This window comes from Diadema setosum, chromosome 17 (genome assembly GCF_964275005.1).
Source record: "Diadema setosum chromosome 17, eeDiaSeto1, whole genome shotgun sequence".
Classification (NCBI taxonomy): domain Eukaryota; kingdom Metazoa; phylum Echinodermata; class Echinoidea; order Diadematoida; family Diadematidae; genus Diadema; species Diadema setosum.
In genome coordinates, this window is record NC_092701.1 from 17944259 (window position 1) to 17968282 (window position 24024).

The 24024-nt window shown below is 37.6% G+C and overlaps 1 protein-coding gene and 1 pseudogene across 1 annotated transcript; both read left to right on the forward strand.

Annotated features, from left to right (window-relative positions):
• Positions 1-1127: 1127 nt before the first annotated feature.
• On the forward strand, positions 1128-13169 carry LOC140240484 (microsomal glutathione S-transferase 1-like; annotated as a pseudogene).
• Positions 13170-16139: 2970 nt separating this feature from the next.
• LOC140240897 (microsomal glutathione S-transferase 1-like) lies at positions 16140-22230 on the forward strand. The gene is made up of 3 exons (XM_072320676.1): positions 16140-16294; positions 17287-17366; positions 21302-22230. Exons 1-3 carry the CDS (start codon positions 16178-16180, stop codon positions 21549-21551), a joined length of 447 nt encoding a protein of 148 aa, XP_072176777.1. The 5' UTR covers positions 16140-16177; the 3' UTR covers positions 21552-22230.
• Positions 22231-24024: the final 1794 nt, after the last annotated feature.

Below are 24024 nucleotides of genomic sequence, written 5' to 3' on the forward strand. Positions count from 1 at the left end.
CATAACGAATGTGCCCCCATCACGTGACTGTGTTTAGCCAATCACTAACCGGTATTTGACGAACCCGTGTAATATAATCTGATGACTAAGACTTTATAGATTAACTAAAGAAAGTTTTATCAATATATTTCATACACGATTTTCTTTTAGTATATGGTTGCTGAAAATACATGTACTAGAAAATGACAAAACTCTTCTTTTCATGTTTTACAAACTTGTATAAAGAGGAATATATCACAATTATATCGACAATTAACAAAGGTAAACTCTTTTTTTTTTAATTATGATTGATTCCTGACCACTTTTTCCAGTAACATAATTATTATGTGACGTTACGTTTTCGGTGTCAGAATTCCATTATTTTTGCTTGTTCTTTTCAGCTTACGTACGTTCTGCGTTCTGCAGTAAGCTCAGCTTTTGCTGGGATTTTTTTTTTTCGTTTACATGAACACGTAAACATTTCATGTGATCAACCATCATAACAACTGAGAAAAAAAGTTTCTTACTTAAGGCAAAGGAAGATTCATTTAATACACCAGAAAAGCAAGAAGAATTTTATCTGGAACGCAAGCCTTATTACGTAGACGCCATGCAGACTATGTGTGAGGGGAGAGGGGAAGGGCTGTCCCCTCCCTATGAAAAGCAAGTTTGTCATACTAAGTATTCTCCGTCTGCAAATGAATCTTCGTTGCATTTAACAGGTTTTAAAGTTACAATAATTCTGTAGACCCACAGCTGTATAGTACATGATTATGAATTCAAAAACATGTCATAAGATTCCCAAGAGGGCCCTGAAGCTGTTATGGTCGCTTGCACATCTCTCCCACTAGTCATGCTACCTTCCTCAAAATAAAGGTTAATCGTGTACCGTGAATGCAATGCGTCTTGTTTGCTTAATATTTTCGAACTGGGTATATTACTCATTTTAGTGTGTTTGTTTGTTTGTTTGTTTGTTTGTTTGTTTGTTTGTTTGTTTGTTTGTGGGAGAGGGGTGGGGTTGGGGGCAAGGATAGAACTCATGATTTGGTCAGGGTCTCCCCTCCCCCCTTTGATGGGAACAATGACGTGGTAGAATACGCGGAAATTCATAGGTTTGTGCGGGGTTTTTTCCCCTAATGCCAGAGACAATGGTGGAAAGAGAGGAGGCTGAAGCTCCCGTACTTACACTCAAATCTATAAAAGGAAAGTCGTCGCACATAGAATACAATGCAAATGTTACCAAGAACTTCATCATCAATTTCTTTGAGCAGTTCCTCTGAGGTCGGTTTACATTCGATGTGATCTTTCCTAGTTGCCGATTTTAAATTGAATTTGTCTGCCAGAAGGCCCACATAAAATTATTTACAGGGCAACATGGAAATCGATTCATGCGAACTCGATATGATATCATGCAATTATATTACTATCATACATTCTGAATTCTTCCTCTGAACCTAAATTGCATTTCCAATGTCATTTAAAGGCGGGAGGGTTCAGGAAGCTTTCTATCTTCAGTGACTATTAGTATCTTCAGATGGAAGTCTTAATCTATGTTTGCTGTTAATATATATACTCGATGTCACAAAATAATCATATGATTTGAGCAGATCGACGGAAGTGAACCTTGTACGATGAAAAGCAGCACAGTATAGACTGATCCTTGCGTAGGCAAAATATGGACTTTGTTCAACAGACAGCACAAAGGGCATTCGAGCGAACAAAGCGAGGCAAATTCAAACTTAACTTCAGTACTCTTGACTCTGAAATCAAACAATGACTTTCTTTTTTATGTGTAGTCTATTCAAGTGTACAGGGGGCAAAGGTAGTCAGTACTTTTTATTTCTCTAGCAACATCGTCGGGTGAGGGTAAACCGGCCTAGACTTATTCGAAAGGTTTCCTTGATGTTCTTCGCAGGTGTCACTATAGTGTGCATAACGCGAACACGTACCTGGCAACCTGTGCTGCCATATTGCTGCTTCCATATAAATATCTATAGGTCATAGGACTAGCTCAGTGAAGAGGTATTATAACCCTATATTGCTCAGCCTCGCGTAACTCTATACTTCTCAAAGTGGATTTCTTTTGAGGCTCACAAAAGGCACGTTATCCTCGCAAAATGTTTTTTTTTTTTTTTGATAGATACTTTATTTTCTGCAAATCAATATACATAAGTTACATAATCATGAAGATGCAGGAAATATACAAAGTAAATTCAACGCAGAGTCGTTTGACTTACATAAACCACGATACATATAAGTACATAATCATGAACATGTAGGAAATATATAAAATAAATTTAACACAGTCTTTTGACTTGCATAAACAACGATATGAAAGAAATATAATATACAATATGCATGTCTATGCATGTCTATGCAGCAGTGATAAGAATAACATTTATAGTTAAGAAATGATTATGCAGAGGGCCGCCATTATAAGCATTGCTTGAAAAGATGGCCGGCCCGAGGAAAAGATCAAGGACGTACTAGATTCGTAACAATATAAATTCTGCTGCGAAGGTAGCAGGGGAAAATAAACTCTAGTGTGTGATGGTGGTGGTGGTGAATGTGTGTGCAGGTGCTTGAAGGTGCACAATGGCAGATATAGGCTGGAATTTAGAATAATAAAATTGGTTTACTGAAAGAGGCGACGATATGCGTTGTTGCTATCGGGAGACCAACATTAGTTGTATAATTTGTTTGTTTTTAGTTCGTATTTGAAGTATCCTGTAACAAAATGTACTTCTTTAAGTTTGCTTTAAATGAAAACAAGGAGGCACACTGTTTCAACTCCTCAAGGAAGAGTGTTCCATGTATCCGGATCTTGATGTCTAATCGACTTTTGAGCAAGTAAAGGCTTCGGATTACTTAAATGAAAGTCATGGGAACGACGGATAGGGTATAAGTCCGAGTCTGAGTTCATGGAGACTAAAGAGCTGGCATACTTCGTCACGTATGCTGCCATTGGTTGTGATGTCGCCCATCAGTGGATACAACCGAATGACTCGAAACTTATATATGGTTCTTTCATTCTTATTATCTGTAAGGACTCTGGTGCCTACATACATACATACCTACATACATAAGTATGTGTGTGTGCGTGCGTGAGTGTGTGCGTGTGTGTGTGTGTGTGTGTGTGTGTGTGTATGTGTGTGTGTGTGTGTGGTTGTGTGTGTGTGTGTGCATGTGCCGTGTGTGAAAGAGTTGTTTGTTAAAGCTCAAAGAGTAATGTGGGTGAAAAGATTTTTTTTTTTTTTGTGGAGAAAAGAATATGACCTGGAAAGAGTATTTGAAATATGTTTTAGGTCAGTTGTTGGTGTTTTAATTTTTCAGTGTAATTTAGAAACAAATAAACATTTTTTGAAAGTTCCGAAATTTTATAAAGAGATTTTACAAGCGTGGCAAGGTTTGGGAAGTTTGAGAAATTTAGAAGAGGGAATTATGAATCAAATAGTATTTGATAATGTTTTTTTTTTTTATTTAAAGGTGAAATTACATATAACGAAAATCTTTTTAGAAAAAATATCTATGGATTATGTCATTATTTTGATGGAAAAGGTATACGGACGATTATTTATTTTCAAAAAGCAGGATTATGCAGTGAGGAAATTGAATATGTTTGGAGGATTTGTGATGTAATTTTGAAAAGTAGACGGTTTAGTTTGTCGTGGGTCAGTACTAAACCTTTTCAGGTTTATGATATTTGATTAAGATTATGTGGAAAAGAAATTAGGATTGGTGACATACCTTTGAGAAAGATTTACAAGTATTTTTTAACTGATTTACAGCAGTTATATACATTGGAAGTACGAGATCGACAGAGTAATTTCGCCTTCTCACAAAAAGTAACCCAAGATATTTTTCTGCGACCCAGAGTCACAACTCTCATCCCAAAGCTTAGGGAATTTCAGTTTAAACTTCTTCATGGTGTATTATATACAAAAGTTAATCTGTTGAGATTTGGGTTTGTTTCGGATGATCTCTGTTCTTTCTGCAAAAAGAGCACTGAGACATATTCACATTAAAAATAAAATAAATTTTATTTTGGGAGTGTATTAAAGTGCAGGAATTGTGGCAAATTATTATTCGGATATTGAATTTAGAAGAACTGGGAAATATGAATTGGGAAGTTGTGTATACAGGTACATCTGGAAACTCCTTTAAAGTCAAAGGGTGGAATACAATTATATTGATGATTAAATGTATTTCATATTTAGAGAGATCAGAAGGGGAGGTACCTAAGTTTAATGATGTCATGAAGTATTTTAGGATGTGTACAGAAGAAAAAAATAAGATAACGATTAAAAGAGGAACAGTTGGAATGCATTTGTTAAAGGCATAATTTACCATTTGCAGATGAAACAAAAACCCAGCATTAGTGCTTTGAAATAGTTCTAAAATGTGAGTCAGGGGTAGAAACAACCACTGTGAAAATTTGAATCAGTACAATGGATGCTAGGTATTGTTAAGTATAGAAAATGTGAACAATAGCTATAATAAAAATGTTTCCAGACTAAACCGTATACTGCTACGGCGTATTGAGAAATATACTGACATCTCCTGATATCTTAGGCTTTATTGCAAAACTTTTATATGTGAGGGTGTTTTATGGTACAACAAACCTACACATATGCATGAAAGGCGATATCTTGATCATTTTTCAAAATGACTGCTCCCAAAGGGAATATTATGATGTATACTGAGGATGACATGGGATTTTCTTTTTCTGTCTTGATTTTGCCGCATCTACGAGTTATTGTCACATCGTTGTCATTTTTCCCTCTCTATTGCTTCTACCATTTCCACATCATTTCCACGTTATGTTTAGGATGTATTTTCTTGTATGAAAAAAAAGGCAATTTACACGTCAGAGTTATTCAAGTGTGAATAAAACCTGAAACCTGAGGGCTGAAGACATAGGGGTAGGTGGGGTGGGGTGCATGTTGGCGTTTGTGTTGGTGTGCAGTCATGGCAGTGTGTGTGCATGTGCGTGTGTTTTCTCGCAAATAGCGTCGATTTCTTTCTTTTTTTTTTTCTTTAGAGAAGTAATGGAATGTGCCCTGTTTGTTTTCAGCAAATTATCTATTATGTCCCCGTTTGCGGGCTTTTTGCTATAGAATATGTGTTAAAAAAAACAAAAAGCGGATTTCGTTTCTGGGTTAAAGGAGTTACAATGTAAGTTTGACATTAGTTTGCACAATGTTTGTGTTACTGCATTTTGTCTTTATATAGTGTAAGATTGACGTTATTTTGTACAATGTGTGGGTATAATGCAGTTTGTCTTCGTATAATGTTTTGTTTTTGTTTCTGTGATTGTTTCTGTTTCTGTGATATGAAATTGAACGAAGTTCGAATAAAGAATTATCAAAAAAAAAAAAATGTGAGTCCATAAAAAAAAATGTGGTGATTGGGGGATCACCAACTATGATATACCTGCCAAGTAGGGTTGGACCTACTACTAATCGACCGCCTAATGTTTATTTGCTTGATAAGAATATTTAACACTGAAATTCACGTAAAAAAACTTGACCTACGTGATTGAGAAAATCCAGCTCTATCAAATGCCGTTGTTCCCTTTTCGATTCGAAGTTACAGTGCAAAAATATCGCCGACGAACTTGCGTGGCCTCGTTTCAGCTCCCCGCGGTAAATCGCGTTTTTAGGATCGACCGCTGATTTTGCATTGACAATGCACGTAAACCGAGTTGTATTGAACACCGTGTTGTACGAAGCTTTTTAGAAGCCTTTTAGGAACTTCCATAGACATTACATTGTGCTGTCATTACGATTCGGTGAAAATATTCATTCGAAATTTTGTCCTTGATTGAAACCATTAATGAACAGTGAATTATCGCGTTTTCCCACTCCATCCTAATCTACATTCAAAGCCAATCCATTTTTATGTGCTTTGCGCGCAGAAAAGTGCGTACTAAGTGTTCAGTGCGCGAATTATACGCGGTCGGTTTCAATAAGGGTGGTCGATATGTAGTAGGGCTACTATACTCATTAACTCAGTGAATGATACTACATAGGTAGATGCAAAAAAAAAAAAAAAAAAAAGTTCCTTGTATAGTAAGGTCTACGTTGTAAAACGGAGTCCTGTACAGCCTAAAGGCATTGAAACGACATGAGAGCAATTGTGTACATGACTGATCTTTGGAGGAACACACCGACGCACAGATCCGTATGGAAATATGAGTATAATACTATAGACCGTTTCAATTTCGATGGCCTATTCACCTACCGCCGCTAGCGGCGCTATAACGGCCACCATAACTGGGGGCCAACGGGGGCTCCCAGCGAGCTAGCTACCCAGCGAGTTGCACTTGCAGCTAGCAGCCGGCCCAGCGTACCCATCGCGCATAGTTAGCCGGGCGCGGCCGCATGCGCCGCCGGCGGCCGCTGGGTCGGCGACCGCCGCGCTAAAATTGTGATTGTTTTACTCACTGTGGAAAAGTCATTCAGCGGCATTTAATGCCTTTCTTTTGGACAAATTGAGTAATTCAGACATATCGATCTAAAATTAATGAAAGCTTCAAAGGATCAGAAAAAAAAAACACATATTGTGCAGTTGTTTAGCTGCACAAAATAAAATAACAGGCGAAAAAAACGGAAATGGAAGCTGCATGTCAGTGTGTGAAATTCAGACACTACTGACGCATGATGAATATAATATATGGCCTATGCCTAATAGATTCTCTATTTGATTAGGCTAAATCACTGCATATTCATATTCGTGAAATAAAGTTGTTCATTTTAGAAGACAGGTTCAGATGAAAGATTTTAAGAATTAATTAAATGTATATATATATATATATATATATATATATATATTTTAAATGCTTGGTGCAATACTTACAAAAGTTAGAATACACTTCCTGGCTACTAGTATACTACATTGTATATGACAAACATTTTAAAGCCTACACTACAGCCAAATGTATGTTTCAAGATGTGTAAAAAAAAATCTTATATTGTAAATTTTTACTTCTGCACTAAGCGTTCAGCATTAAATTGACCATATTCAATTTGGGCCTGGAACTCTGAATTTGAATTAATTTTTGATAAAGTGATACTTATAGATATTAAACTGCCATGAATGGTGGCAAACATCCGCGTTTCATAAGCATAATTCATATTAAGAAAGTTTGATTTGAAAATCACTTTTGTAGATTATAATTTTAGGCGTTAGCGCGATGTTAAATGCAAGGTTACTTAGACCTTAAACAGTAGAATGTTTGGTTGTTGACATCAGGCGACGTAAATTAACTTCTTAAGTTTGTACGGCTTAGAAACGCCTAGATTTGCCTTCAGTTTGGTTTACTTAGACTTGCCGGAAGTTAGTGACAACCGAAAATGATATAGGATGTAGCTAACGTTAGAGGGTTCTAGGTAGAAGTCAATAGGTCTAGACGGGTCTAGATCTAGTCTGGACTGTTGCCTAGAATTCTAGACAAGATCTAAAAAACGTTAGACAGACTTTACCCCACTGGTCCGAGAAAAGGCAAAAACCTAAAAAGGTTTAAGTTAACTGATCTGATAGCGCCATATCTACTATCTAGCTCAAAACTGATTCATTATTTGTATTTATTATATCAGTTAACTGCTCAACAGTCTAGGCTTACTATCTAGACGTCTGTCTGCGCCTAGCCATAGCTCTCCCCAGGTGTTTTTTATCCTCTTACACAAATGTGAATAGATCTAATGTTAAGCTTACACGCGAGTACCCAAGTCATCGCAAAAGAAATAACAGCGTTAGAGTCTAACGTGTTACAATTCCACTCACGGATCGTACCGATATTTACCTTGAAGTTCAAGTTTTGGCTACAGCCGTATATGCCATGTACCCATTCGCTCATAGCCGGTATAAGTTGTTTAATTTTATTAATTAGCTAACGAAAAAAAAAGTAGACGTTAGAGTTGTCACAAATCCAGATGCGTCGATCGCTGCCAGCGCCAGAGATAGCTAGCTGGCCGGCTGGCGCCGGGTGGTAAAAGCACTGGCTGCCGCTGGCACCCTTGCCACGCACGCACGGCGCTTGCCGACCCGGCCTGGTTGGCCCCCAGTAATGGCGTCGCCTTAAGAGGGCGCACTTCCATGAACAGTCACTTGAATCGGTCTATACCCCTCGTCTTCTTAACAGGTCTTTGTCAATGCCGAGGATGCAGCTGCACACATGAAAGGCCCGGATAAAAAGGTCACTCTAAATGACCCCGTTGTCGAGAGAGTTCGGAGGTAGGTACATATCGCATTTCCATGACCGAGATAAAGGTGTCCCCCCCCCCCCTTGATTTAGTCAGAAAGCCTCAATTAAAGGGATGGCTTCTCAATCATATTAATAACTCAATGCAGGAAGAAAATCAATGAATATCTAACAATCAACATTTCATATTTTTAGGATATCGACATTTCATATTTTTAGGATATCAACATTTCATATTTTTAGGATATCGACAGAGGGCTTGACAAAACTCCTCAGGGAGGCATGGTGAATACTATTTACCTTACAATACAATTATTTCTGCAACAAGTCAAGGGAATGTGCACCTTTATTTAAAATATACCTCCCAAAACGCGAGAATATTCTCATATGTTTTTAATGTCGCTTTTTTTATTTTGACAGTACAATTTGTTTCCATTTGCAAAGAAACCGGTGAAATTGACCATAAACGTCTGAACAGATTGTCTGAATAGATTTTTTTTCTTTTAGATATTAGATAGACTATTAGATATTCCTTCATTCACAATATACAGTATTATGCTTTGTGACCCCCCCCCCCTCTTTAATGTTGATTCTCTCTTTTTCCTGTACTCAGTTACGCACCATTCTTCAATGGCTTTGCCATTCTAACTTAAAGTAGCTGATCATGGAATAAACATATTGAAATTGTTGTTTCCCCGCGTATGTCAAGGTCATGTACATTGTCCTAAACTCCTATACCTACATCTCTATGATTACATTTGCTTGTTTCAGAATGTAGCAGGAATAAAACGCTCTGACAAATACCATTACCTGATACTGCAATACGACGATCTAAATTCGACAAGTAATAAAGATCAGCAATAACGATACAATACAAGCTACAAGTGAAATAAAATGTAAAATGTTGCCTCTAGCAGCAATCTCGAAAAGATTTATGGGAGCATTGCAGCCTAAAATTATCAATATGGTCGCCATTTCGATGAAATAATTTCGTCGTCCCCAATTGTATACTATTTTACTCGGTAACACAAGATTTCAACCCAATCAAGAGGCAACAACAGTTCTCTCTATATAGTCTAGCAGTTCCAGAGTTTCTGTTCTTTGGTTCTCACACATGCACTACTCGCATTCTCATGTTGCATAAATGAATATATATATATATATATGTATATATGAATATATATACATATATAAAAAAACTGCTACGGTTGGGGATTTCCGGACTTGTAATGGTAGATCATTCCAGAGTTTGGGAGCTGCACAGGCAAATGCTCTGTCTCCCAGTGTTACTATTGTTTTACATGTTGGAATTTGTAAAAGAAGAGCGTCCTTAGAACTGCGCAAGAGTGTGTCTATGAGATTTGAATACTAATAATTCGGATATGTACCTGGGGCTTGACCGATGAGTGACTTATATACATTTACAATCAGCAAAATCTTAAACAATATTCGTTTACGAATCGGAAGCCAGTGTAAGTCTTTCAGAACAGGAGTAATCCTTGAAAACCTGGGTTTGTTACAGATAAGCCTTGCGCAGGAGTTTTGGACTCGCTGCAGGCGCCCAACTTGAGAATCAGGGAGTCCACATGATAACCCGTTACAATAATCCAATTTACTGACAATGCACGCTTGGACGATCATTTTCATACTGTTCTCATCAAAATATTTCCTGATACGTCTATCATATCATATGGTATGATGATTTACACACATTTGTGATGTGTGCGTCCATGTTCAGATGTGTGTCTGAACACTCTCCAAGATTCCTAACAGTGGAAGATGACTTTATGACGGTACTTCCAACTGATATCCCATCAAAAGAAAGTTTAGATATTTGCTCGGATGTGCCAATCAATAACAGTTCAGTCTTATTGTCATTCAGCATGAGTTTGTTTTGCAGCATCCATTCACGTACATATAACATTGACACATATTTCCATGTGAGTGATGCTTTGCTGCTGAGCAAGTGCGTCAGGTGTGAACGACAAATATATCTGTGTGTCATCTGCGTAGCAGTGACAGTATACACCAGGAAACTTTTCATACACATTTTTGATCAGATTACTTGTGTATAGAGTACACAACAGAGGGCCCAGCCGAGACCCCTGTGGGACTCCAGAGGGCACTGGGAAAAAATCAGAAACAGTACCATCAATATCGATCTGTTGATATCTATCTGCTAAGTATGACTTAGTCCATCTCAAAACAACACCATCAATGCCAAAGCAAGTGTTCAATGATTCTACTAAGCGAGAATGATCTATGGTGTCAAAAGCACTGCTCAGATCTAATAAAAGAAATATGGTTACTTTCTGATTGTCCATAGCCATCAATATGTCACTCCTGATTCTTAACAGTGTTGTTTCAGTACTGTGGAACTGTCTGTAAGCCGACTGGTTAAAAGGCAGAAGTGAATTAACATTAAGGTGATCAACAATTTGCTGATGGGCAGCACCTTCAACCAACTATACATATTCAGGTTACTCACAGGCCGCAGATTACAAAACTCCATATCTAGACCAGCCTTCTTCAAAGTGGATTTAACTAAAGCATGTTTCCATTGTGAGGGGAATTGACCAGTTGCCAAAGAGAGATTGATTAAGGATGTTAAAACAGGAATCAGTTCGCTATTGTAAGAGAACCTTTGTAGGCATTGGGTCTAATGCACACGACTTTTCACTGAGCTTAGATACGAGTTTTCAACATATATATATATATATATATATATATATATATATAATGTGTGTGTGTGTGTGTGTGTGTGTAAACTTCTGTCAGTATTAATGGAAGCACTGCAGCCTAAAATCATCAATATGGTCGCAATTTCGATGAAATATTTTCGTCGTCCCTAATCGTAATTACTCGGTAACACAAGATTTCAACCCAATTAAGAGGCAACAACAGTTCTCTCTAAAGTCTAGCAGTTCCAGAGTTTCTGTTCTTTGGTTCTCACACATGCACTACTCGCATTCCTATATATATATATATATATATATATATATATATATGAAGGGGTCGGTGCAATGTAGTGCTAACCCACACAATAGTCATTTTGAGATAATCGCTGTTGAATGTTTGGAAAGTCCATACATTGTACATTAATAAAACATGAATGCATGCATTTTTTACCATCTTATAGGTTGAATTCAAATATGATATTTTCACGGAGGTTAGAGTGAAGGCTAAGGATTATGAAAATGCATGTAACTCAATTTTGACAAAAGTGTGGGTTAGCACTATATTGCACCGGCCCCTTCATACATATATATATATATGTGTGTGTGTGTGTGTGTGTCTGTGTCTGTGTCTGTGTGTACGTGTGTATAAACTTCTGTCATCATTAATATATAGTTTGCATAATTGTATAATCACGTTTTGGTATTAGGTATGATTATTAGTGTTTAAAGAAGTATTTAACATCTGCGTTGGATAGCCCATATTGTCCGTAAAAGATTTCGGGTTCATGAAATACGTTGGTACTCATGATTCCGTCTGAATCGGTTCACCACATATCAAAGGGATACAGGTTACAAGAGATGACCTCGTGACTAGAGTTACAACTTAGACTCCTAAAAACCCATAGACGCATATTTTCATCTCAGACGCGAACATGTTAAATCCATACAGATGGTATAAAAAGTGTCAAACATCAATACATACAGTATGTCCCCCCCCCCCAAAAAAAAAAAAAAAAAAAATACGACGGGGCCCTCCGCAATGATATCTTCAAAAAATAGTGAATCAATCTAAAGACAAATTCAGGGTATGAAACTATAACTCATTGCCCACATCTTACAGAAAAGCCCACTCGATTTGCTTCAGTGGTCAAAAAGAAACACGGAATTTTGTAGAGGATGTCGGGAATCTCTTCTGTCCAAGTTCTGTCTACTCTATACACACATGAGCATTGAATTGCTAAAATTGGAAGAATGGGACTCATGACATGCTTTACAACAATCCACATTTCTCTGTGACCGCTTAGCCAAATTGAATGGGGTTTTCTGCAAAATAGAGCTAAGATGTTACATTTTAAAACCCTGAAGTAGCACATTGACAGGTTGATCATATTGGGTGCTATCAATTCGAAAATCTGATTGTAATTTTGGGGGCAACTTACTGCAGTAGCCTATGTCCCCCCAAAATTACAATCAGATTTTCGCATAATAACGCCCAATAAGATTAAATTCCTTAAATGCTATACTTCAGGGTCTTAAAATGTAACATTTTAGCTCTATTTTGCAGAAATTCCCATTCGATTCGGTTAAGCGGTCACAGAGAAATGTTGATTGTTGTAAAGCATGTCATGAATCGGATTCTTCCGAGTTTAGCATTTCAATGATCTTGTGTGTGAATAATAGACAGAACTTGGACAGAAGAGATTCCCGACATCCTCTACAAAATTCCGTGTTTCTTTTTGACCACTGAAGCAAATCGAGTGGGGTTTTCTGTAAGATGTGGGCAATGAGTTATAGTTTCATACCCTGAATTTGTATTTAGATTGATTCACTATCTTTAAAGATATCATTGCGGAGGGCCCCGTTGTAATTTTTTTGGGGGACATACTGTACCGTGTAGCTGTGTGGGTATGGCAGTACGGCCTGTATCAAAACTACAATGCTCAATGAGTGTGATAAAAATCGTGGGCCGTACTTGGAGCAGCACTGACTGATCACCAAATCAATGTATTCACGTATTGACGATCTGTTTCTTTTTCCGATTCCTCCGTTATCTGCACAGGTGTCATCTTAACGACCTTGAGAACATCGTGCCCTTCTTCGGGCTGGGACTCCTCTACGCGCTCTTTTCAGGCGCCTCCACCAGCACCCTGTTGTGGCACTACAGAATCTTCACCGTGTCTCGTCTGCTACACACCGTCGTCTACCTCAACGCCATTCGTCAGCCCACTCGTGCGCTCTGCTTCTTTATCGGCTTTGCAGTTAATGTCTCCATGGGCGTACAGATACTGATGAACAACTTTTACCTCTAAAGGCGCCTGATCCTAGGGTGCAGATATACTGATCAACTGCTGATGAACAACGCTTTAACTCTCTAAAGGCCCCGGATCCTAATGAATCTTATGAATCATAATCAATATTACATAATCACTAGTTTAATAAAAATGTAGACAGGCGGCTTTAGAAACCACCTATAAGACTCCTAAAATACAAACGTGTTTTGATAATAAGGCTGAAGATCCACTGTAAATCCTCTGATTGGTGGAAAGCATTAACAATCGCTGGGTACGTTTATTGTTAAAATATGATCGCCTGCTTAAATGCTGGAATTGTTACATGTTTACAGCCAACGAAGGGATCTCAAAGAAAAACATGACTCTAAAAAGGTGTTCCCTGTGAAATATAATATATCAATAGCATAATGAAAGATTAAAGATGCACCATGAAATTAATGAAATCTACCCAGCAAAAATAATAGTGATGTATATGATACACATTCGATGATACATAAGCAAAATGTGTTCATTGTTAAGTGCTATATCACTAACTTGCTGATATCAATATCATAGTATTCTTGCACTAATGTTTGATGTTACGCGCCCCGATGCTGAAATGTTATTATCAGTGTGATTACTATTATCAAATTAGTTGTAACTTAAGATTTAATGCTGCAACGGAGTATATGAAAAAGAAAGATGTATATGCAGAAGAAGAAGGTAATAAAACGAGAGATTAATGGTAGCTTTTCGATATTTTTCGAATTAGAGTTTGTTTCCCTTTCTATTTGTTTGTTAGTTTTGTTTGTTTGTTTGTTTGTTTATTTGTTTTGTTTATCTCCTTGTGTTTTGTTTTGTTATTTTTGCTACTGAGGAAGTTTTAGATGCTTGCAAGCCAGCAACCACGAGACCGACATCGACGGCTTTTGTGCCCTCTGACTGAATAGGCAATGGTGTCTATCTTTGCTCGAGTTTGAGACAGTGTGACGCCTGTTTTAAACTGGCGTCATCGAGCAAAAAAGGCAGACCCATATCAAAGACAAATGTTTGAATTCGGTTCTGATCGCATAAACATCGGGCCATTCGTGATGAGGGCATCTTGAGCCATCGTAATAAATGACCAACAGTGGAGAAGTTTCTCGGGCTTCAGCAGCAACTTCGTAAGCGGTGGCAAAATCTTCGTGTAGTCTTCGTGTTTCCTTCGTGTGTCCTTCGGGTAAACTAGGTAATGAAGATTACTCTTCGTGTAGCCTGGCCATATCGCGTGAATTTCTACCTTGCTTTCGCTGTTGATTGACATTTGAACATGTTTGGGTCAACTTCACATGGACTTGAAGAGTCCATATTCAAATTGCCATGTTGGGTCAATTTTAAGACAGTGTTACGCCACTCTTACTGTGAGGCCCCTGCCTCAATTTCAAGCTTAATCGCTTACGATCGCGATCTCCTGCATTCAGTCATCTTGATTACACTGGAAAATACTACTTGCATTATTCTATTGCGTTTTTCTGTTTGTGTACTGCACAATACAATTACAGTATAGGCCTACTTACAGTATTTTATTTTCATCTATTTGTGCGGTGTTATATTATCATTTGAAATCACTGCAACTTTTGCGATTTTTAAAATTTGTATTCAATTTGGCTTTGATTTAATGCAGAAATAAATCAATTCAACAAATCTAACAAATTTTTATTGCATTGCGGTCCGCTCCTCCTTGCATACGGCCATTGTATGGTCAAACTGGTTCTCGAAATATCAAGTTCCGCCATTCACTCGGAGTCGCACTATAACCCCAACCTAGCGGGAGTTTTTTTTTTTTTTTTTTTTTTTTTTTTTTTTTGGTGGGGAGGGGGGTGAGGTTTAATCTATCAAAGTTGTTTGTACAGAGTTCCTTTTTCGTTATTGTTTTTCTTTCACAAATATTGAGAAGAAATATACGTCGCATCTTTAGATTTGGGGAAAAGTGTCGTTGCTTTACAAGGGTTTTTATTTCTAATTCAAGCGCGGGGGTGGGGGTGGGGGGAGGAGACTGGTTCGTGCCCCCTGAACTATTTGCGATTGTCTCGCTAAATACCAGGCAACCTTGAACTCACAATACTTCATTTCATTCATTTCATTTCATTTTACTTAACTCCCCATTCCCATTCATAGGAAGGAAGAATGGAAGTGATCATCGGGAACGTGTGAAGTAGTGCGTTTAACCCTCTGAATGCCAATCCCCCAAGCGACGTGTCATGGCCTTTTTACGGTATGATCTTGTCTCTGGGTAGCATACTACGAAACTTTATGATAAGAGGTCCTTTAATAATTATACGGCATTACTGTGTCTATGACAGTTATACTATATGTCTCATGCACCGTGGCATACAAATATAATGCACCCATCTAGAGCAACTGCCAAGATAGTCTACCGTACACTTTGTGTGCCTTTACTTGTTTGGATTGGTACAAACTGACGAGGACTTTGTTTCTTTATCAAACAAAATGTGTAGGAACCGAAAGACAAAATTGAGCTTCTACTGGATTATTGCGCCCTTGTAGATTATTGTGGTCGTCTTTTATTTTGTTCTTTGTTTGCTTGATTTGTTGTTTGTTTACGATGTACGTGCTTGTGTGTGTGTTTGTGTATGAGTTTAAAAATTTGTTTGTCTGAAAAGTGTGGGGGGGGGGGGGGGGAGGGAAGGGGCGTGGTCAACTGCATGGCCCAGGTTTGTCGATCGTTTTTGCTGCGTCCGGAAGCTCCGAAAGTTAGTGGCAAGTAAAGTGTGTATTGTACATCCCGTTTCGGGTTCTCGCTCACAGCTTTGCTTAAGTAATTGATCTTTACCCGTTTTTGTTTGTATGGCTGACCCAGGATCACCCTGCACATATATGTACCTGTGTAGTTACGTACCTGTGCTGTAGAGTGTGAGCCTATACCACCTGAGCACGTCGCAAATTTAATACAGCCAACGTACCAGGTAGAATCCTTACAGGTGCTTCAGATCCAGTTTCAACGTATACCGCGTCGTCAATAATACGGGGTCCGACAAAAATCAAACATGTCTGAAGTTCTTGCCAGCAAGGAGCTGTCATATTTTGTGACCTATGGCAGCATCGTACTCCTGAAAATGGTCATAATGTCTCCCATCACTGGATTCTTGCGGGTGACCAGAAAGGTAAGTCGTTCTCTTATTATAGTCCGCCAGTGGTAAGGCCGAGTATCCACCTACTCAAATCAACAGTGCACCCCTTTACACGATTTGAAGAGTAAGAATTGTCCGGAGACGTTTATCCCGTCAAATAGAGTCAACTCGAAATCTGAAAATGACTGACGTTTGCTTCATTTAATTGTTTCTCAAGAGGCAAACGGATAATAATTAAAAGCTATTAATATGCGTAAAGTTCGAACATTCTTCTAGACGAGAGTTTTTGGCAGACTGTCATCGATCAGATCTTACTGTGTACGTGTTATGTGATAGCAGTGATACCTCTACTTTTTTTTTCCCCAAATTGAAAACTTATCATTTAACATTTTGAATCACGGTTTACTGTATCCTCATCCTTTGCATTTTCATGCAGACTCGCTATTTTCGTAACCACTTCCTGCCAATTCTTTCAGCTAGGTCTCTATCTGCATTAAATTTGTCAGTGTATTCCATTGATAGCAATTGGAATCAATTCTGCAAAAGAACTATGCCAACGTATGCGCTGAAACTCTGTTTGTAAGATATTAGAATTTATGGGAAGTAGATGAGTAGATACATTGTACCCATAAATTTAAACAATATACGCACATTGACAATCACGCCCATATAGTGTTCAGGCTCTAGCAATGCGAAGGCAGACATTGGTGTGTACCCGCATTATTTTGCGTTACGCCAACAACACCGGTCTTTTGAGGCATATTTATACATACGCCTGACTTACAGAGAAGGGTACTAGTATACGTAAGATGACCGTTTAGAACTCATGCAGCTATAAGGCATCCTCTCTATACATGGGTTGCTACATGTCCCTGTAGATCCCGCTGCTCCCTTACGCATATGGTTTCGACGTTTACGAGTGAAAAAGAACAATTCATTTCATTTAGAATTTGCTCCTTACGTACATTTTTCATTGTTGCTCTTTATCACATCCATGACCTTACTTGACCCCTACCTATCTGCAGGTCTTCGCAAACCCTGAGGACACCGTGGGACAAAATGTAAGGGTCATAATGAATGACCCCGACGTGGAGAGGGTTAGGAGGTAGGTTAAAGGTCATACAGTCTTCATACGGGAGTGGTATACTACACTGTATTAAATGTGGCAAATCTGATCGGTACAATAACTTCATACACGGCGGACAAGTATGCTTGTATCCTTCAAGGTGACTAATACACGATTATCCGTGGTCATAAAATAGAGCGTTAATAGTAAACCTGAAGATGCAGTCACCCAACTTCGTCAGATTAAATCAGGTCGGTCTTCTGCTTTGGGAAAAAAAAAAATGCTGCTCCCTCTTGTGGTCATATATCACCAGCCGATAAAATAAATTTTAAATTGACTCGGGGGGGGGGGGGCAATAAATTTGGTGTCAAATTTTTTTTTGGTCTCTGGGGTATGGTTGCTGCGCTTCTTGAGGGATTCCACTAGAATTATCCTATGGCTTTAATATGTTTGTATATATATTAGTGAGTTGTTATATTACATGTCTTAACTTGCCCTTTCAGGGGTCTTATTATACAAGCTTGCTTTTCTAAGACCCCTCCACTTTACATCTATTTATGCATCTACACATATGCATTGTCAATTATATTCAAATATTCTGCAAATTGTTTTAATCGCATATATTCAACAATGTATTCCTTGTCATATATAGGTTTTCCCGGCCAATTTCGCACTTTTTTCAGTCCAATTCCTAATTGCTGCATTCAATTTAGCACAATCACTAGACGGCATGTTCGGTATTTCAGTTTTATAATCCTTTCATTCAAATTCATTTTGGAGCATTCAAATTACCTTTTACATCATTCGAATCAGCACTTTTTCTGTTCAAATTCGTAAGACAAGCACCATTTCGCAAATCGTTCATTCAATTTAGCACGATATAGTCACGTGATCACGTAAACGCTGCGCTCGTTCATTCGAATTCATTCTTGGGCATCCAATTTCGCATTTACTGCAGTCAATTTAGCAGACACGTTTATGCTTTTATTCTGATATCACCTTTGCAACAGTACTTTCAAAATAAGTGTATGTGTTTATAATGTTCGATAGCATTATTCCATTCACAGATACATTGATCTTAAGTTTGTTTTGTCAATAATTGGGAGAAGGAGGTTTCAATTTACATGATTATTTCTTTCATCTGCATGTTTCATTTTTTTCATTTGGTGGGTGCTAGATTGCGTTAATTATCATTAGGAATAAATAAAAGTTCTTGGATCAGCTCTAGCCATCAATTTGTCAAGGTTATTACCCTCAAATGCTTCTATGATTCTTTCCCTGTTTTCTTGAGAGATACGCCTGTATCTAACTCGTACTGCCATGACTGGACAATAACGAAAAGTGAAGTGAATCTATGGCAGGGGCCGCGGAAGCGGGGGGGCTGGGTGGGGGGGGGGGCTGCAGCCCCCCCCCCCCCCACACTTTTGGTTCGTCAAAAAAAAAAAAAAAATCGAAAAATCACAACACTCATGAATTTCAATTCCCAAAGATTCCGCTCTTAGATTCTTCCCGTCTTAATAGTGTGTGGATGAAACATAAATTCACATTTAGATACACATAAGTCACGGTTCTCACCTTTTCAAAATAGAAATAACATTACGCCAATTTGAATGAACATATTTGGAATTTGACTGCCCATACGCGAAATTGAATGACTGAAATACCATTTTCCGCCAGTGCTAGCGAATTTGAATGACTGAAGAGCACGTGCCAATTTGAATGCCCGTTTTACGAATTCGAAAGGCACATATGCGAATTTCATTGACCGAAATGCTAAATTGAACGAACAAGTTGCAATTTTGAATGACAGAATGTGCAGTGACGAGGATTTTCGCTAAATTGAATGAACCTTTTATCAAATGGACTGACAAAAGTGCGAAATTGGCCGGGAAAACCTATATTATTGTTCTTATGTAATTTTTGTATTGTAGAAACTTTGAATAAACTTTAACTTTAACTTTAATACTATAAGACTATAGTGCAGGGAGCCTACATTAACCCTATTAAGCCCAAGCTATTTTGACCCCTCGCAGGCCCAAGGGGAGGGGGGGGGGGGCACATTGTGCCCCCCCATATAACTTTTTTATTGTTTGATGTATCATCGTCATATTTGACACATTGGTAGAGTAACTCATACTCTACATGACCGTACATTTGAATTTTCTCAAGGTTACCCATGGAGGGCGCTATTTACCAAAACATAAAGAAATACATAGGAAATATGCTCAAAACATGATTTGTCTGTATGATTTCTTTATCCCCATTATATATGTCTTATTATTGACCAATCATTTTCACATTTGCCACAGATGATAAGCAAGTGGAATCCTATTATTTGCTATGGTTGAAATTTCTCAAGGTCACCACATGGGGACGCTATTCATATGAACATAAAAAAGTACATTATGAGACCTGAGATGAAACGTCGCGTTTGGGATGGGTACATGCAGTTGTGACATTTCATATTTGCATAATAGTGGAATTTTGGGATTGCAAATTGATAATATCATAAACTAATGATATTACAGGCATAATTTGGGTGAAGGAATCAAAATAACATGAAATAGAAGGGCAATCTTTAGAACTAGTATTGTTTTCAGTTATCTCTATTATATCTATTGTTTTATGCCTTTGTCACATAAAAACAAAGGAAATGATAAGAAAAACTTTCCAGGACCATAATTACTTCAAATTTTGCTCCTTCAACAAATTTCAGCCAAGAAAACACCCATTTCAGACACTTTAATGCTGTTAAATGAAATGGGAACAGAAAAAAGTTGTAAATCTGACTGACATGGCTGTCAGTTTATGGTTGCCATGGCAACCAGCAACATCAAATATAGCTAAATTATACATCAAAATGTTCGAAACAAGATTTTAGGAAAAGTCACCAAATTTGGTTGAAATCGGATAAAGGGCTAAGGAGTGGCATATGAAAATCTGGTAGGGGGGCACAATGTGCCCCCCCCCCCCCCCTTGGGCTTTATAGGGTTAACGATAAAAGCAAATGTGCAAGAATTATTCAAGATGTATATATTTCCCGGTCGGATCAAGCAAAATACAGGAGTTCATTTGCGTGGTACATCCACTGGGAAACAATACTTATCTAATAAGGATCGAGGGCATGATTGTTACGGGGAAGTTACACAACACACTCATTCAATAATTGGAAGATGACATTTAAAGCTCGCTATGATCTTCAAAGAGCCATACACTGTTGTTATCCCCAAGAGATCTCGAGCTCTGATTCTGGCCTTTCGTTAAAGGCATTTTTTTTAACCATTTGCAGATGAAACAAAAACCCAGCTTTAGTGTTTCAAAGTGGTTCTTAAATGTAAAAATGTTAATCAGCTATAGCCAATGTTAAGCATGTTAAGCATTTCTTGATATACAAAATGTGAACAATACTTATAATAGAATCGTTTCTAGAATAAACCGTCTACAGATCAGTAATGGTTTACTGAGATAACTTAGCAATATCTTCTCAGATTGTATGCTTTATTGCGAAACTTTCGTATGGGTAGGATGTCTTCGTAATACAACTGACTTATACACAATAATATGCATCAACCTAAATTCAATAACTCGTACATTCTCAAATCACTGCTCAGAATGGGTAAACAATACCTTTGATATTGTTTGACTCTGTCTAGTTTGCTTGCAAGGGGTACAGCCCATAGAGGTTATTAGTAATGATGATGATGATGATGATAATAGTAATAATAATGATGATAATAATAATAATAATAATAGTAATGATAATAGTGCTAATAATAATGATAGTAATAATAATAATAATAATAATAATAATAATAATAATAATAATAATAATAATAATAATAATAATAATAACAATAATATGATATAACAAGTGCCTTTAGATCAGATCACAAATAGTACAGCGCCGACCAACTTAAGGTTTCTGAAATCTGTCAGCCTCAACTCCTGCTGATATCTTCGTTCACTGTGTACAGGTGTCATCTGAACGATCTTGAGAACAGCGTGCCCTTCTTCGGGCTGGGACTCCTCTACGCGCTCTTTTCAGGCGCCTCCATCAGCACCCTGTTGTGGCACTACAGGATCTTCACCGTGTCTCGTCTGCTACACACCATCGTCTACCTCAACGCCATTCCCCAACCGTCGAGGGCGCTGTGCTTCGCTACCGGATTAGCTGTCAATATTTCAATGGGTGTCCAAATTCTCATGAACAATTTTAGTCTCTGAAGTGAAGGAATATTGTACAAATACATTTGATTTAGTATTCTTGGTGATATTGGCCTTTGATATACCAATTTTTATTTCATTCAATTTTATTCTATTTCTGCATTCTATTTTCATACAAGAATATAACAAGAAGTCAATTAAACAAAGATAATAATGAGTAAATCATTTGGACATTGAATAGCTGCATGGAAAAAGGTTAGTGCTTGACTTTAATGTATATCACTATTTTTCTTTATTATGCAACATCATTACGAGCAGGTGTCTTTTCCGCATTATATGAAAATAATATTTGACGTACCTGGTATTCAAAAGACAAATGAAACTAATCTAGATGTGATAAGATGCAGGAGATCATTATCATGATCAAATGCTGGACGAGGATAATGGCCTCGAGTATTATACACTTTACAATCAAAGACAATCCAGTCACCACTCATCGAGCAGATTCCGAGTGGGGAGACGAACGCAGAATGGTGCAGCAGGGTGCAAACGTGTACAGAGTTTATGCAGATACATTTGTAATACTGATCTTTAAAAGAGGAAATGCAGAGAGAATGCTATTGCATTTCTCACGAAAAGAACGGTATCTCATAAAAATAATGATTTTCTAAAAAAGAATGAATCTATTTGTATTATGACGCATTATATGAATAACAAATATACCGACTTTTGCAATAAACGTTTCTATCAAAACGGATTGAATCTATGACTTTGTTTTTTTTATATCTAGTTCAGGTTTATCATATCTGAGACAGGGAATATTACGCCTGTGAAACGTATCTGAGAGGAAATCTGTTTTGGAGGATGCACTTATCCTTTACAGCTTTGGGAGATGACGTAACGGGTGAATACAATTCATCAAAGCCTGCTCGAGGACCCTGTAGTTCAATATTGCATCATTGTTTGCATTGTTTTGCACAGGTTTCCAAGTGTTATTTTTTTCTGTTTCTAGTCTCAATTCTTCGTATATTAGTCATCCAGTGATCTATTATGAAGGCCAAATTTACTTCATCTCTACACGCTTGTAGAGTATGCATGACGCTGTTGCTTGTCCAGAATTAAGGACGATATAGGGACGCAATCATTTCCCTTGAGGGGCAGCAGCCATTAATTATAGATGAAAAGTGCTAAATACAGACATCATATAGTTGATTATCATAGCTCATGTAACGAAATACGCACGATGAGACTCGGATTAAATTCTGTCACAATTAAACATCACAAGTCATACATAGTTTAATCGGGGAATACTGTATATGTCTGAGTCTGATTCTGACGGTCATAAAGTGCCAACAGAATTCCTTTACGAATAAGATTTAGTTAATTTGATGGGTGTTTTTTTTTTGCAAACCAATTTAAAGAATTGAAACAGCTACCCAGTGTTTACTCATACACTGTACTAAATTGAAAGGACAAGTTCCAGTTACAAATAAGCTTTGTCATAAATTGTATTCGTTTACACGCGCAACTAACTCTTAGCTCAAATTGTCAAAGACAGAGTTTAGCAAATCTATACAACAGTATTGATATCGAGAGATGATGAATTACATTTTAAGCAATGAGAGAGTCATATTAAGACAGGAACTCCAATTGTCCTCAAGCTGCTATAAATGATATTTGCAGGTTGCAAACTCAAATACTGTATGCTCCTTTGCTACCGAAATTAAAGAAAAAATGCCTTTCATCAGCTAATGGCCGGTTAAAAGTGTATATAGCATTAACGGTGAGCTACTGCATGTTATCTAAATAGAAAATATCCATGGAAATCGTTTCTAAATTGAATGATATGGATGTTTAAAACTAAGTGTATAGTAGTAACAACTAAGGTTTGGAACATTAATTTAATACATCGGATGTTATTGACAAAAGCTCAGAACTGTATTGAGAAATGTCCTCTTCTCATACCGGTGGCAAGAGGGCGCTATAAGCATTGCTAAGATGATTTTTTTTTTTTTGTTAAAGCTATTTTTAACATTGGGCGCAGTGATTTAAAATGTTTGAGTTATTACATTTTGATCCATTCTTTGTGATTATGTGTACGTCAGTGTTACCACACACACAAAAAAAAATCCAGATTTTATTTTCTGCTCGAAGCCCGCCTATAGACGTCCTTAATGAAGATTTGCTTCTTACTCGTACAATTTTTTTTTTTGCATATCTTCGCCGAAATATATTATATGTCATATATACCTCTGAATCTAAGTCAAGTGTATTCAGCCTCTAAATGAGGTACAATTTGTGGAGACATTCACCTTCATTAACCACAGCTACAGACAATGACTGAAGGCCTACTTCTTGCCAAGCTGATACATGTGTAGGCCCTATACTGCTATTTTTTATGCTTTCTCTCGTCAATGAAAACAAAATAACAACAAAAAACCATGCGATTACTACAAGTAACGCGGGCATCTAGTATGTCTTGAGATAGAGACGCAATAATGAGCTCTAGCATGCACGAACTGAAATATGTCGT